Below are 16,016 nucleotides of genomic sequence, written 5' to 3'. Positions count from 1 at the left end.
TAAATATCTCTGTAAAGCCTTTAGTATGGTCATCAAAACCATAATAAAACACTAAAAAGTTATTGTTTTGGTAATCAAAATTATTATGATTAATAATGATAATTGCATTTATATTATAGAATCTTCATTTTTTCAGCACAGGAAAGGAGAAACATTTAATTCATTTATGTCTTTCAGACTCAGGGTCTAAGTGTGAGACCAAGAAGTTACCTCCAAATCAATGCAGCAAATCTGGGCAAAGCATCTGCCAGAAACTAGTTTCTGCACAACCAAAAGCTCCTACACGAAAGAGTGGCTGCAACAAAAATTCAGTCCTAATAAAGGCTAAGAAGGGGCATTCCGGGAAGAAACCTTTAAAATGTAATGACTGTGGTAAAACCTTTAGTCGAAGCTTCTCTCTTAAACTTCATCAGAACATTCATACTGGAGAGAAGCCTTTTGAATGCAGTAATTGTAGAAAAGCTTTCAGACAGATCTCATCCCTCGTACTTCATCAGAGAATTCACAGTGGAAAGAAAAGCCATGAATGTGATAAATGTGGGGAAAGCTTCACTCAAAGAACAACCCTTATTCTACATAGGAGAATTCATGATGGAAAGGAAATTCTTGACTGTGAGAAGGCCTTGAGTCAATGTCAGTCTTTCAATATACATCAGAAAATTCACGTTGTTGGGAATGTCTGCCGGTGCAAAAAGTGCGGGAAAGCCTTCAGTCAGATGTCATCCCTTTTACTTCATAAAAGAATTCACAATGGAAAGAAAACACATAAATATAATAAATGTGGGAGAGGCTTCAAAAAGAAATCAGCCCTTGTTATACATAAAAGAATTCATGCTGGAGAGAAAATCCCTGAAAATGTGAAGGCCTTAAGTCAGAGTCTACAGCAAAGAAATCACCATTTAGAGAATCCTTATAAATGCAGAAAATGTGGGAAATTCTTTAATAGGATTTCACCCCTGATGCTTCACCAGAGAATTCACACTTCAGAGAAACCATACAAATGTGATAAATGTGACAAGCTCTTCAGGCGGCTTTCAACCCTTATTCTGCATCTAAGAATTCATAATGGAGAAAATCTATACAGATGCAATAAATGTGAGAAGGTCTGCAATCGGCATTCATCCCTTATTCAACATCAGAAAGTTCATACAAAGAAAAAGAAACTATTTGAGTGTAAGGAATGTGGGAAGATGTTTTCTGGAACTGCAAACCTTAAAATACATCAGAACATTCATTCTGAAGAGAAACCTTTCAAATGCAATAAATGTAGTAAAGTTTTTGGCCGCCAATCATTTCTTATTGAACATCAAAGAATTCATACTGGAGAAAAACCCTACCAGTGCGAGGAATGTGGAAAAGCCTTCAGCCACCGAATCTCTCTCACACGACATAAGAGAATTCATACTGAAGATAGACCCTACGAATGTGATCAGTGTGGGAAGGCCTTCAGCCAGAGTGCACACCTTGCCCAACATGAAAGAATTCACACTGGAGAGAAGCCATATACATGCAAAACATGTGGTAAGGCCTTTAGTCAGCGCACATCTCTTATTCTACATGAAAGAAGTCATACTGGAGAGAAACCCTATGAATGTAATGAATGTGGGAAGGCCTTTAGCAGTGGCTCTGACCTTATTCGACATCAGAGAAGTCATTCTTCAGAGAAACCCTATGAATGTAGTAAATGTGGGAAGGCATATAGTCGGAGCTCATCCCTGATTAGACATCAGAATACACATTCTGAAGAAAAAGCCTAAGGTTGTTTTAAATCTATAAAATCAACGAATGAGGCTATTAGAGATACGGCAAATATGTATTTGTCTGTAATGTAAATTTTGTGTATATGGGACCATTTGATGATAGGTCCCACTTTGAAAGCCAAAGAGCAAAACTCATTGGTGATTTTGACCTCAGGATTTGAAATTAACTGAAGGAAACTCAGAAGTTTGGTCAGCCATTGGAAATGAAGATCATTTTTTATTTGATAAGAATGACTGGCTGGGCACAGTGGCTCACACCTGTAACCCCAGCACTTTGGGAGGCTGAGACGGGCGGATCATGAGGTCAAGAGTTTGAGACCAATCTGGCCAACATAGTGAAACCCCATCTCTACTGAAAAATACAAAATTAGGTGGGCGTGGTGGTGCACACCTGTAATCTCAGCTACTGGAGAGGCTGAGGCAGGAGAATCACTTGAACCCAGTAGGTGGAGGTTGCAGTGAGCAGAGATTGCGCCACTGCACTCCAGACTGGGTAACACAGCAAGACTCTGTGTCAAAAAAAAAAAAAAAAAAAAGTGATATTTTACTTCCAGCATAGTTTTAAAGATAATTCATTGGTCACATACAACAAAGTATAATTCCGAAGTCTATTATTGGGCTCTGAGCCTGGTTTAAGGTCACAGAAGAAAGAATTTGAGTCTGTTTCTCAGATCTAGAACTATCAAATATCAGGAACTTCTTGGCAAAACAGGGTGCCACTTTCAACCGACAAACTTGTGGGTGAGAATAAAGAAAAGTGAGTCTTTAGGTAGATAAAGGCATCATTCACTCATAATGGTGTGTAACAGTAGAAACCTTATTGTACCATCTCCGTGGATATGAGAATATATGATCTTCATGGTCTGAACATCTAACATGGCTGAGACAAGCTATCAGTAAAAGAACCAAGATACAGTGAAGAATGAGGATTTCAGAGCCAGGAGAAATCAGTATTGTTTTATTTGGAAATAAATCATCTATATTTATATGAATAAACATTGGTATTTTCATGTAACAATACTGGTATGCAATAAGTGGTGAAATATGAGTTATTATGGACTGAATGTTTGTGTTCCCCCCAAAAAAAATTCATTATGTTAAAATCCTCACCATCAATGTGATGTTACTTGGAAATGAGGCATTTGGGAGGCAATTAGAATTAGATGAGGTCATGAGGGTGGAGCCCTCATGATGGGATTAGTGCCTTTATAAGAAGAGACATTGGGCTGGGCGCAGTGGCTCATGCCTGTAATCCCAGCACTTTGGGAGGCCAAGGCGGGCGGATCACGAGGTCAGGATTTCAAGACCAGCCTGGCCAATATGGTGAAATCCCGTCTCTACTAAAAATACAAAAATTAGCCGGGCATGGTGACACGTGCCTATAGTCCCAGCTACTCGGGAGGCAGAGGGAGAAGAATCGCTTGAACCCAGGAGGCAGAAGTTGCAGTGAGCCAAGATCATGCCACTGCACTCCAGCCTGGGTGACAGAGCGAGACTATGTCTGAAAAACAAACAAAAAAAGACATCAGAAAGCCTGCTTCCTCTCTGCACCATGTGAGGATGCAGCAAGAAGCCAGCTGTCTACACAACAGGAAGAGAGCCCTAACCAGAACCTAACCATGCTGGCCACCTGTTCTCAGACTTTCAGGCTTCAGAACTGTGAGAAGTAAATTGTTGTTTAAGCCACTCAGTCTATGATGTTTTGTAATGGCAGCCCAAACTAATATATGGAGTGGAAACCCTAGATTTATATACTGGGTTTTTTTCCTGTCAGCAGTTCAACATGTGTAGTCACTTTCAGTCTCTGCTGTTTGTGCCAATTATATAAGAAATAAAATCAGAAAACTTTTTTGTAATTGGATCATATACAGTTGGGCTCTTCTGTGTAAGTTTTCCTTCTGTAAAAGCTATTTTTGAGAATACCTAAGGTTTAAGATGACTTTGTGGAATGTACATGGGTTAGGTCATCCTAACTTTGACCACAATTGATAAAACAACAGTCCAAATTGTGAGGGGTGAGCATGCATACAGAACAGTACAACTAACTTCCCATTTAAACTTGTTCTTTCATATTTGTAAAGCAAGTATAAAAATCCACCCCTTGGAGCAAATGGGTGAGCAAACAGCACAGAGGTTACTCATGCAGAGGCATGTCCTTTTTTCCCCCTCTTTTCTACACACACCCTCTAGCTTCTTAATTCCTTTGCCAGTCTGCCATACAAATACATGTCAGTCCCAAATGAATTGTGACACACCTGAAGACTGGGGAGAAGCAAGAGGATGCCCTGCCCACAGTAACCTAATTTCCTCAGGCTTATCTCATTGCCTATTGCATTTCTTGTTCCTCTTGGGGATTTCAAGAGAGCATTAGAATGGCAATACATGATAAAGTTAACTTGGAATTACTTGTGAGAATTGCATATCTTCACTGCTTTATTTCTGGCCTACTCAAAAATCCTCATTTCATCTAGTTTTGTCTATTCTCTCCTTTTCTTAAACTCTTAAAGGCATTAGTGAAAGTGCCATAAAGGTAAAATAACTGGGTTTATGTGTCCTCCCAAATGCTTGGAACTCAGTTATATCCTAATAGGCTGAATCATTTATTATTTAAATTATTTTGCATTACATGACTTTTAAAAATATATCCAAACTAAGAAGGAAATCAACTTTGTGTTTTTTTTAAAGTCCTGAAAACTTAACTGGCAAGAAAAATGTTTTGCTTTATTCCTAGACTGTTGTAGGAGAGCCCATTATTACAGTATTTTGCTTTTAATAGACACCTATAGATTTCCAGTTTTCATTAGCAAACATTTTAGCTGCATATTTGTTGTGCATGTAGATATGCTGGACCAATCACTGCTGAATCCTGGGGATATGTAAACTAATAAGACACTGTCCTTGCAACAGACACTTACAGTTTACCAGGGAATTCAGGTAATAAAATACGGAATTCTGTATAAGGTGCATAGGTAGTACAGAGAAGAGGATGATAAACTTCATGGTGATGGAGGTATGGGGACAGGGATTGTTTTCTGCAGATAGTATTAAAGGAAGAACATGAATTTACTAGGCACACAAAAGTTGGAAAGCTACTGAAGGCAAAGAGAAAATTACAGATGCATAAAATAATAGCAAATAGTAATATAGTATTTGGGGAGTTACAAACTCCAGCATTTAGGACAATGACACATAGTTCAATGGTAAGCACTCAATAAATATTTGAATGAATGAAAATAGTATAGATGGGGTTTCTGAAGCATAATCCAATGGGACCTAAACCTTAAGGTCACCCTGACGTTGAGATAGATCCTTGGGAAAATCAGTTGATCCTAAAGGAATCATTATTCATATCTGAAACCTTTGGTGAACTTATGATAACCACAGCAACAACAAACCATAAGCCTTCCTCAATTCCTAGTTATAATAATAAAAATCTTACCCACCCATCTCCCACATGCTAAAGACTACATAGAAAAACATCCCCTTTCCAGGAATTAAATTCATTTACCTTCATATCTATTGTTCTACAGAAGATATTTGGCTTTCAGGAAAAAAAAACCCCAAAAACTATGAGGCATACAAAAATGCAAAAATCAACACCTTACCCCACCAAGAAACAAAACATTCATCAGAACTAGACTCAGAAATACATAGCTGTTGGACTGACATGGAACTTAAAGGAACTATGAGTAGTATCTTAAGAGTTGTAATGGAAAAGTGCACAAGATTAGATGGGTAATTTGAGCAGAGACACCAAAACTATAAGAATAAAATGGAAATACTGGGAATGAAAAAACAAGCAGATGAACAATGTCTTCTATGGGCTCATCAATATTCTTGACATAGTCAAGGAAAAGGTAAATGAATTTGACGTTTGGACAATAAAAGTTACTCAAACTAAAACATAAGTAGGGTGGGGTAGGACAAGGAACAGAATCCAAGAGCTCTGAGAAAATATCCATTGGTCCAACACATACACATAATTGGAATCCCAGAAGATATAGAATAAGTGGGACAGAAGAAATATTTGAAGACATAATGGCCAATATGTTTCCAAAATTTATGAATCCAGAACACAAATCTATGAAGCTCAGAGAACCTCAAGAAAGATAAATATTAAAATCACACACACACACACACCACCTCAGCCATATTATGTTCAAACTACTGGAAATAATCTTGAAGCAAGCCAGAGAGGGGAAAAAATTACATATAGAGGAACAAAGTTAAGAAACTTACAACAGACATCAGAAGTATTGCAGGCCAGAGGACAATGTAATGGCATCTTTTAAGAGCTAAAGAAAAAAAATGTCTTCACGAAATGTTCATGAAAATCTTTCAAATTGATAAATACTCTCAGAGAAAACAGAATAATACATTAAGACCTACTCTACAAGAAAAGTTCTTCAAACAGAAGGACTATGAAACACAACAGACACTTGGAGATACACAAAGAAATGAAGAGATGTGGAAATGGAATACATGAATGTAATAACTTTTAAAACTTATCTAAAAAAGTAACTGGCTGTCTTAAGAGTAAAAATGTACCAGGTAAACAGCATATAAAAGTAAAATATGACAAGCATAATGGGTGTCAGAGAAAATGGGAATATATAAGATCTTAACATGTTAAGTTGTATATTATTTGTATATTCCAATTAAAGACGTAAAGTAACAACTGAAAATGTTTAATTAGATGTAAACAATAATATAAAAGAAGCCGGGCGCGGTGGCTCAAGCCTGTAATCCCAGCACTTTGGGAGGCCGAGACGGGCGGATCCCGAGGTCAGGAGATCGAGACCATCCTGGCTAATACGGTGAAACCCCGTCTCTACTAAAAAATACAAAAAACTAGCCGGGCGGCGAGGCGGGCGCCTGTAGTCCCAGCTACTCGGGAGGCTGAGACAGGAGAATGGCGTGAACCCGGGAGGCGGAGCTTGCAGTGAGCTGAGAGCCGGCCACTGCACTCCAGCCTGGGCGGCAGAGCAAGACTCCGTCTCAAAAAAAAAAAAAAAAAAAAAAAAAATAATAATAATAATATAAAAGAATTATTAAAAATGGTCATTTAGACCATAGAAGGCAAAAACAGAACAAAAACCAAAGAACAGATAGAACAATTAGGATAGAGTTAACAAGGTGGATAGATTTTAATCTAACTATATATTTTAAAATATCAAATGTCAATGGTCTAAATATACCAGTTAAAAGACAGAGATTCTATGATTGAATGAAAAAGCAGTATCCAACTATATGCTGTCTACCAGAAACATACTTTAAATATAAAGGCATAGATAAAAGTTAAATGGTGGGGAAAAGATACACCATGCAAACATTAACAAAAAAGCAGAAATGACTATATTATTATCAGATGAAGTAGACTTCAGAACAAGGAATACAATCAGGGATAAAGAGCAAGATTACATAATGATAAAAGGGTCTGTTTACTGGGAAAATGTATTTATTGATTGATTGATTTTTTTTGAGACAGAGTCTCGTCTCTTGTCTCCCAGGCTGGAGTGCAATGGCGCAATCTCAGCTCACTGCAACCTCCCCCTCCCGGCTTCAAGCGATTTTCCTGCCTCAACCTCCCAAGTAGCTGGGACTACAGGTGCCCGCCACCATGCCTGGCTTAATTTTTGTAGTTTTAGCAGAGATGGGGTTTCACCATGTTGGTCTTGAACTCCCGACCTCAGGTGATCCACCTGCCTCAGCCTCCCTAAAGTGCTGGGATTCCAGGTGTGAGCCACTGCGTCTGGCTGGGAAAATGTAATTCTAAATGAGTACGCGTTGAATTGCAAGGCAAAATGATAGAACTGCAAATAGAGAAAGACAAATTGACAATTGTCATTGGAGACTTCATCACTCCTCTTGGTAATTAATAGAACAAATAGACAAAAAATCTGTAAGGATATAGAAGACCTCAACAACATAATCAACCAACTTGACCTGGTTGACATTTGTTAATATAAAACATTCCAAACAACCCACATTCTTTTTAAGTGTTCATGAAACATTCACCAAGACAGAGTATAAACATTAATAAATTTAAAACATTATTTTGCAAACTATATTCCTTGACTATACCAGAATTAAAGTTGCAATAAACAGAGACATCTGAAAATATTTGGAAGGCTTAAATTACAAATTCCTTTTTTTTTTTTTTTTTTTGAGATGGAGTCTTGCTCTGTTGCCCAGGCTGGAGTGCAGTGGCATGATCTTGGCTCACTGTAAGCGCCACCTCTCAGGTTCACACCATTCTCCTGCCTCAGCCTCTCAAATAGCTGGGACTACAGACACCCGCCACCACACCCGGCTGATTTTTTTGTATTTTTAGTAGAGACGGGGTTTCACTGTGTTAGCCAGAATGGTCACAATCTCCTGAGCTCGTGATCCGCCTGCCTTGGACTCCCAAAATGCTGGGATTACAGGCATGAGCCACCGTGCCTGGCCACAAATTCCATTTTTCTAATATAGAACTGAATATTTCTTCAGTAAACCTTGTTAACTTCTTTGAAGAATTTTTAAATTGTCAAATAATTTGCATAAAGTTAATAACATTCTTTTATTCATTTAATAACTGTATCATTTGTAGTGATACCACATCTGCCATTCCAGATACTGATAACTTGTATAATCTTTTTTTTCTTTGTCTGCAATTTTTTTGTTTCATTGACCTTCTCAAAGAACCAGCTTTTGTTTTTCAGGTTTCTATTTCATTGGCTTCCATTCTGATTTTTATTATTTCCATTCTTGTGTTAATTTTGAGCCTACCATTATTGATAAGATCTGTGAATGACTGGAGTTTTAAATTTTTGAACGAAGTGAGCTTTTCCTTTTCAGGTTTCATTGCTCTTCTATTTCTAATTTGTTGGGTGCCAATTGGAGTCATTGATTTGAGTCATTTGTTTTGTAACATTGACATTTAGTGCCACTGTATTTCTTTCCAAGTACTGTGGTACATCCTATGCATTTTGATGTGCTTTTTTCTAAGTTTCATCCAACTCAAAATATTTATTTTCCCTTTTGATTTCTTAGAAATATGGTTACTGAAAAGTGTGTTCTTTTGTTCTAAATATTTGGGTGTTTTCTAGTTACTTTTCTGTTATTGATTTAAATCCATTCTGGTTAGAAAATATATTTTGTGTGACCGGTGGCTCACGCCTGTAATCCCAGCACTTTGGGAGGCCGAGGCAGGTGGGTCACAAGGTCAGGAGTTCAAGACCAACCTGGCCAAGATGGTGAAACCCCGTCTTTACTAAAAATACAAAAAAACTTAGCCAGGTGTGCTGGCAGGCACCTGTAATCCCACCCACTCGGAAGGCTGAGGCAGAAAATTGCTTGAACCCGGGAGGCAGAGGTTGCAGTGAGCCGAGATGGCACCACTGCACTCCAGCCTGGGTGATGGAGGGAGACTCGTCTCAAAAAAAAAAAAAAAAAAAAAAAAAAAAAAAGATAGATAGATAGATAGATAGATAGATAGATAGATAGTATGACTTTAATGCTTTTCAATTTACTGATATGTGTTTTAAGGCCTGGAATTATTGTCTGTCTGGGTAAACATTCTGGGTTCATTTGAAAATAATGTGTGTTTTACTCTTCTTGGGGTGAATAGTTCCACAAATATCAATTAGGTCAAGCTGGTGATAATGTTCAAGTCTTCAATATCCTATTTGTTCTATTTACATATTCTATTGAGAGGCATGCTGAAATCTACAGTTATAATTCTGGGTTTGTTTATTTCTCCTTGTAGTTCTTTCAGTTCTTTCCCCAGTTTCAGGTAGTTTCTTCACATCCATATTCTGATCTGTACTCAGGTAAAAAAAAAAAATAGAAGAGGAACACACTATAGATTTCTAGATGCTTTTTTTTTTTTTTTTTTTTTTTTTTTTTTTTTTTTCCTTTTCTGAGAGCTGTCTCCTCTCAAACTCTCTACCCTGGGAACTCTAGCCACCTTGATCTCCCTGACTCCTAGCTCCATCACCTAATTCGTGGAGATCTGTACCACAGCCTGGAAACTCCATGCAGTTGTCTGGGGAAATCATAGGACTCACCTCATTTGTTTCTAATTTCTCAGGGATCATTATTTTATTACCTGATGTCATTTTATAGTATTTCAAATGGGAGATTAAATTATTCCCTAGGACTCCATCTTTGCCAGAAGTGTAGATCTCAGATAAGGATTTAGAGAGGGTGGTAATAATGAGGAATCTAGGATTTTCAGTTTCTAAAATAATATTGCAATTAACATTCTTGTACATATGCTTTTGTAAAGATTTAACAATATTTTTAGAGGATAAATTATTGGGTCAAAACGTAGGCATATTTAACATATATTACCAACTTGTCTTTCCTATTCAAACTACTATCTATCTAGAGTGAAGTAGGATTCTTAAGAGGCATTTTATTTATGTTTGTTTATTGCTGCCTGCATCTCCCCTCTTCCCCACACAATGATCAGGATGTATCAATGAAGTTTTTTCAGATTTTCTTCTGACTTTTTCTCCATTATGCTGCTTTTCCCGGAGGGCAGAGAATTCCAAAGATGCTGGTACATTGTTTTAGTGTGAGCCTACTGTTACTGTATTATATTTTCAAGTATGTGATATAAGGTAGTGCAATTTTCTCATTCCATGATGCTGGCACATTCTTTCCATTTTGTTCAGTTTTAATGAAGGGGTGTTCTGTAATTTTGAGCCTACCATTATTGATAAGATCTGTGAATGACTGGAATTTTAAATTTTTGAACGAAGTGAGCTTTTCCTGATCTACTTATTTATGGAAGGACAGTGCTTTACACTAGCAGATAATTGGTTTTACTCCAGTGAATCTGAAACAATATGTACCGATCACCTGGAGATCTTGTAAAACTGCAGATTCTGAATGATTAAGTCTGGATTAGGGCCCAAGATTCTGGAATTTTAACAAACTCTCAGGTGATGCTGATGCTGTTATTCCATGGCCCAGACTGAGTAGCAAGGATTAGTCTTTACTTTGCATTCTTGCACATCACTGGCAGTATTTTCTTTCCTCTATTACATGATAAACCATTTTTTAAAACCCATGCATTTCCTCCTTAAGCCCTCCTGTCACTTACACAACACTCTGCAACTATAATAGAGTTTAGGAATGCTTCCAAAGCCAGACTGTTCGAAGTCATGTTGTGGCTGTAATAAAGGTGCCCTTTCTTTTGCCCTTCCAGATATGCTACTGCCTTAGGAAAATTCTGTGCTCCTCAATGCAGCAGTAGTTTCTTTTCCCAGGATTTAGTTTCTTTTCCCAGGATTTCCCACATTTAGCACCATTTTGTGGATTTTGAAGCTCAGAATTATACATGTTTCTTCACTTCATTAAAGAAGAAGCCTCTACATGCATTTCTTACTCTTGTTGCTTTAACTTGGTTTCAGAAAGGAGAGACAAACAGAAACTACTTCATTCCATCTTGTTGAATGTAGAAGTTAGTAAATATTTTTAAAGGCTTCTCACACATATATTCAAACGTCTCCTTGTGGGATTACACCAGTCTACCACTCTGTTGTAGAGAATAGGATAAGGGAGTAGGAAAATGAAGTTCCTTCCCTGAAGGCCACAGTCTTTATAGATCACATCTGCTTTCCTTTATACAGGTAAGCCATCTCACTTTCTGTGGGTTGTATCTCTGACACTTTCTGCAAGTGAGACCTTCTGTGGAGTGTATTAAAAGGAACTCCCTTGAACCGTCTCACTTTCTGTGTGTTGTATCTCTGACACTTGCTGTGAGGGAGGACTTCAGTGGAGCATCTTAAAAGGAACTCCCCTGATGTCCCCCGACATGCTGGGTCCAAGTGACGCTAAACCAATTCTTGTCACCACAGCCCCAGCGTCTTTCTGCTGGGGTTACTTTATCCTGCAACCTCTGGATTACTGGTAAGACAGCTTAATTACAAGCCACTTTGTGTTATGTCCATTTGGCCCATAAAAATGTAACTTACCTATGCTACAGAGTCTGAGGTAGCACCCCTGAATTGAACAAATAAATATTTCTCAAGAAAAATATATGAATGTTTATACTAAGTGGGATCAATATCAATAAATACCTTCATGTCAATTCAGGTCAGGTTTTGCCATTATGAGAACTGATTCTCAACCTCCCTTTAACCAGCCCCCATTTTTTTTTTTTTTGTTTGTTTTTTTGTGAATTGGTCAGTTCAGTGATTTAGTCTCTCTGGAAGAAGCATGTGCACCTGACACAGGCTGGCTAGAGTACCCCACATACCATGGACCCCAGAGTGGGCACACAGCCAAAACTGAAACAAATCATATTTTCCTCCCAGGGATTGACATGGAGGCAGAAAGACAAAAGATATTGCCCTACTTTTCAGATTAAATATTCTATGGACATTTTAAGTCTAATATCCTCAGATGCCATTTCTTTCCCACCAAGAGACAGAACCTGGAGAGAAGGAAACTGCTGAAAGCAGAGCTGAGTTACAAACCTCTGATAAGTCTGAGCACTTAAATCCAGCCTAACACTATGCCATACATGTTCAATGCTTTTTGGTTACAAGAATCAATAAATACCTGTTTCCTAAACTAATTTTGTTTGGTTTCTGACAATCTTGACTACCGTTGCTATTTCTGGATTTATTTTTATACACTCTTTATAAGTCTTTTATGAAAGAAAAGGATTTAACTCATTCCATGTGAGTTATATTTTATCACATTTGTTGCATTTTAACTTGAAATATAGCTAACCTGTATTTTCTTATTCCATCAACTTTAGGCAGATCTCCTGAATCTCCTCTGCGTGATGAGATTATTGCCACTTCCCCTTGCTTCAATCTTTCTTTTTTTTTTTTTGAGACGGAGTCTCGCTCTGTCGCCCAGGCTGGAGTGCAGTGGCCGGATCTCAGCTCACTGCAAGCTCTGCCTCCCAGGTTCACGCCATTCTCCTGCCTCAGCCTCCTGAGTAGCTGGGACTACAGGCGTCCGCCACCTCGCCCGGCTAGTTTTTTTTTTTTGTATTTTTAGTAGAGACGGGGTTTCACCGTGTTAGCCAGGATGGTCTCGATCTCCTGACCTTGTGATCCGCCCGCCTCAGCCTCCCAAAGTGCTGGGATTACAGGCGTGAGCCACTGCGCCCGGCCGCTTCAATTTTTCATCTTCCCATTTGCCTTCCACCATCCAAACAATCAGCTATATTCTGCCTTTCACATTACTAGATATTTGTTATAGATAATACTTCAGTGATTTCTATATTGTAAATGTAGAAAATAAAATAGCGTTGCATTGCTACCAACATTTGTTCTTCTCTGAAGAGCCAGAGCCAAGTAATATGTAAAGATTACATTGCTCCTCTACACATCCAATGTTATGATCTTAGTACTCACTTAAAGGGAAACTTTTTCAGTTTTCTAAAATCATGCAACATTTCATGGGGAGTTGCTTAATGTTAAGACCATGATATCTAGTATGGTTTTTCCTTTGTCTTCTCCAGAGCCAGTTTCTTTCCTTCTCCTATGAACAAAATTTTATCTCCATCATATCACTAAGATCCTCCAACTTCATATGAATTCTGTTTAATGGAACCCATTCCATTCTTCAAAAAGTTTTTCTTCAGTGACTCCCTGGATTCTTAGTCTACCAATAATTTGGATTGTTTTCTATGCTTATTGCAAAGTGGGTATACTTGTCATCCTCAAGTCTAGTCTCTTGGGTTACAACCACTGTTCACTGAAGCCTATCCTGCTGTCTTTTTCCTTTTTCATTTACATTTTGCTTGAGTTAATCCTTTAATACCCTGGATAATGGATATATGGAAATAAATTCCATGTCTGTCAACATCAATATTTGGTCTCGTGCTTTAAATATTGTTGGCCAGGTATAGACTTCTAGGTCCAAAGTAATTTTATGTCATGAGTTGGAAAGTGCTATTCTGTATTCTATCCAATATTTCTGATAGGATGAAGGGCTAAAATCATCTTGATGCTTTTTCTTTTTTAGATGACCTAATGATTTTTGAAAACTTTTAGAATGTTTTTTTCTTTAATATTCTGAAATTTCACAAGCATATTTCTGGATTTTCCTGTTGTGGTTTTCCTAGTTGATCCTGTCCAACATTCAGTGAGCTAACCCAAGCTGAACATGTATGCCTTGTTTCAGTTTAGAAAGTTTCTCAATCATTCATTTGATACATTTTTATTTTGTTAAAATTTTTCCCAAACATAGATATTGGACCTTGCAAATTTCCATGTCCCTTTTTGATTCTCATTTTTCTTTTCAATTTATGCATCAAAGTTTCTTGTCTTTCTGCCCTTTATCAAATTTATTACAGCAGTATTTTTTTTTTATTTCTTAGGAGTTCTTATCTCATTGTTCCCTTTATTTTGTAGTTTCAAACCGCAGGCTAAAATCAATTTTTCATTTTCTTCTGTTATTACATGACTTTCCCCACTCAGGATTCAATTATATCTCTTGGTGTTTATTATGCTGATAGTTTTCTTCATGTGATGATACTTAGCTATCAGTTTCCATTTAAGTAGGACATAGTTTGATTACCCTAGGTAAATGCCAGGGGGTCCTTTGTATATTTCCACTGTAGGTCTGTTTGCCTAAATGGGAAGGGTTACCAGGGTATCTGTATGCTTGGGAAGGGCTGGCAAGTCAAGCAGAGATTCTCTGAATTCCAAAAAAAAATTTTAACTTAGACTGCCAACTTTTCATTCTAGGTATCCTAGTTCTTTGTAAACTCAATTTTTTTCACGTAAAAGTTTTTTGTTTTTTATTTTTATTTTTTTTTTTATTTTTTTATTTTTTTGAGACGGAGTCTCGCTCTGTTGCCCGGGCTGGAGTGCAGTGGCCAGATCTCAGCTCACTGCAAGCTTCGCCTCCCGGGTTTACGCCATTCTCCAGCCTCAGCCTCCCGAGTAGCTGGGACTACAGACGCCCGCCACCTCGCCCAGCTAGTTTTTGTATTTTTTAGTAGAGACGGGGTTTCACCGTGTTAGCCAGGATGGTCTCGATCTCCTGACCTCGTGATCCGCCCGTCTCGGCCTCCCAAAGTGCTGGGATTACAGGCTTGAGCCACCGCGCCCGGCCAAGTTTTTTGTTTTTTAATTATTACATTGATGTTTAAAACTTCAAACAGTACAAACAACATTAAATCTTCTTTTGACCAGAGCATCCAATACCAGTCCCTTCCCAGAAGAAACATTTATCAGTTGGCTGTCAGTTCAGAACTTTCACTAAGCATTTGCATCCTTCTAGAAATGCATTAAAAATAAATGTTTAAATATACATTAGTGTGTGCCAAAATTTTTACATTTTCAACCAGTAAGTCCTTTAGTCAAATTCGTATCAATATTATCAGCCCATTCTTTTAAATTCTAGCATACAACTCCTAGTCATTACTTTGATAGAAATTTAGGTTGTTTTCAGCGTTTTATATACTAACTATACCCTACAAAGTGGCTATAGTGAGCATTTTTAAAACTTCACTGCCTCTAAAGTAGCTGTGATGAGAAATCCTGGCTCCATACCACTACTAATTTCTGGTATTATATTGTCTAAATTTGAATCTCTCCACCTGTGATGCCAGCACTTTGGGAAGCTGAGGGAAGAGGACCACTTGAGCCCAGGAGTTTCAGATCAGCCTCAGCTACAAAGTGAGACCTCATCTCTAGAAAATAAATAAATAATAAATGAACAAATTTGCATCACTTAATACTAATGAGGTTAAGCAGAGACTTAGATTTGACATCTGTATTTCTTCCATAATTTGCCCATTCTTATCCTTGCTTATTTATATACATGCTTAGTTGTCCTTTACTTATTGACTTATATGTGTTCTTACATGTGTCTGTTATATAACAAACGTGTTTCTTCATTCCTGTTGCTTATCTTTTAACTTTCTTTAAAAGCACACTAATTTTTGTTGTTGTTGAGACAGAGTTTTGCTCTTGTTACCCAAGCTGGAGTGCAATGGCATGATCTCAGCTCACTGCATTCTCTACCTCCTGGAATTAAGCCATTCACCTGCCTCAGCCTCCCAAGTGGCTGGGTTTACAGGCATGCACCACCACACCCAGCTAATTTTGTACTTTTAGTAGAGACAGGGTTTCACCATATTGGTCAGGCTGGTCTCTTAACTCCTGAGATCAGGTAATCCACCTGCCTCGGCCTCCCAAATGCTGGGATTACAGGCATAAGCCAGCATGCCTGACCAAAAGCACACACACTCTCTCTATATATACATATAATATATATATATATTTTTTGAGA

At 37.9% G+C, this 16,016-nt stretch overlaps 1 protein-coding gene across 5 annotated transcripts in view; it reads left to right on the top strand.

Moving 5' to 3' along the window:
• ZNF667 (zinc finger protein 667) overlaps window positions 1-3,626 on the top strand; it is a 37,450-nt gene extending 33,824 nt beyond the window's left edge. For 4 of the 5 annotated variants that reach the window (XM_030942766.1, XM_030942763.1, XM_030942764.1 and 1 more), the window contains one exon: window positions 178-3,096. In XM_030942766.1, coding sequence (XP_030798626.1) covers window positions 178-1,757 — 1,580 coding nt within the window. In that variant the 3' untranslated portion in view covers window positions 1,758-3,096. Of the gene's footprint in view, window positions 1-177 lie in introns of all 5 variants that reach the window. The other variant, XM_010387038.2, reaches the window with a different exon arrangement.
• Window positions 3,627-16,016: the final 12,390 nt, after the last annotated feature.

Source organism: Rhinopithecus roxellana, chromosome 12, assembly GCF_007565055.1.
Source record: "Rhinopithecus roxellana isolate Shanxi Qingling chromosome 12, ASM756505v1, whole genome shotgun sequence".
Classification (NCBI taxonomy): domain Eukaryota; kingdom Metazoa; phylum Chordata; class Mammalia; order Primates; family Cercopithecidae; genus Rhinopithecus; species Rhinopithecus roxellana.
This window is presented reverse-complemented; position numbering and strand designations above follow the sequence as displayed.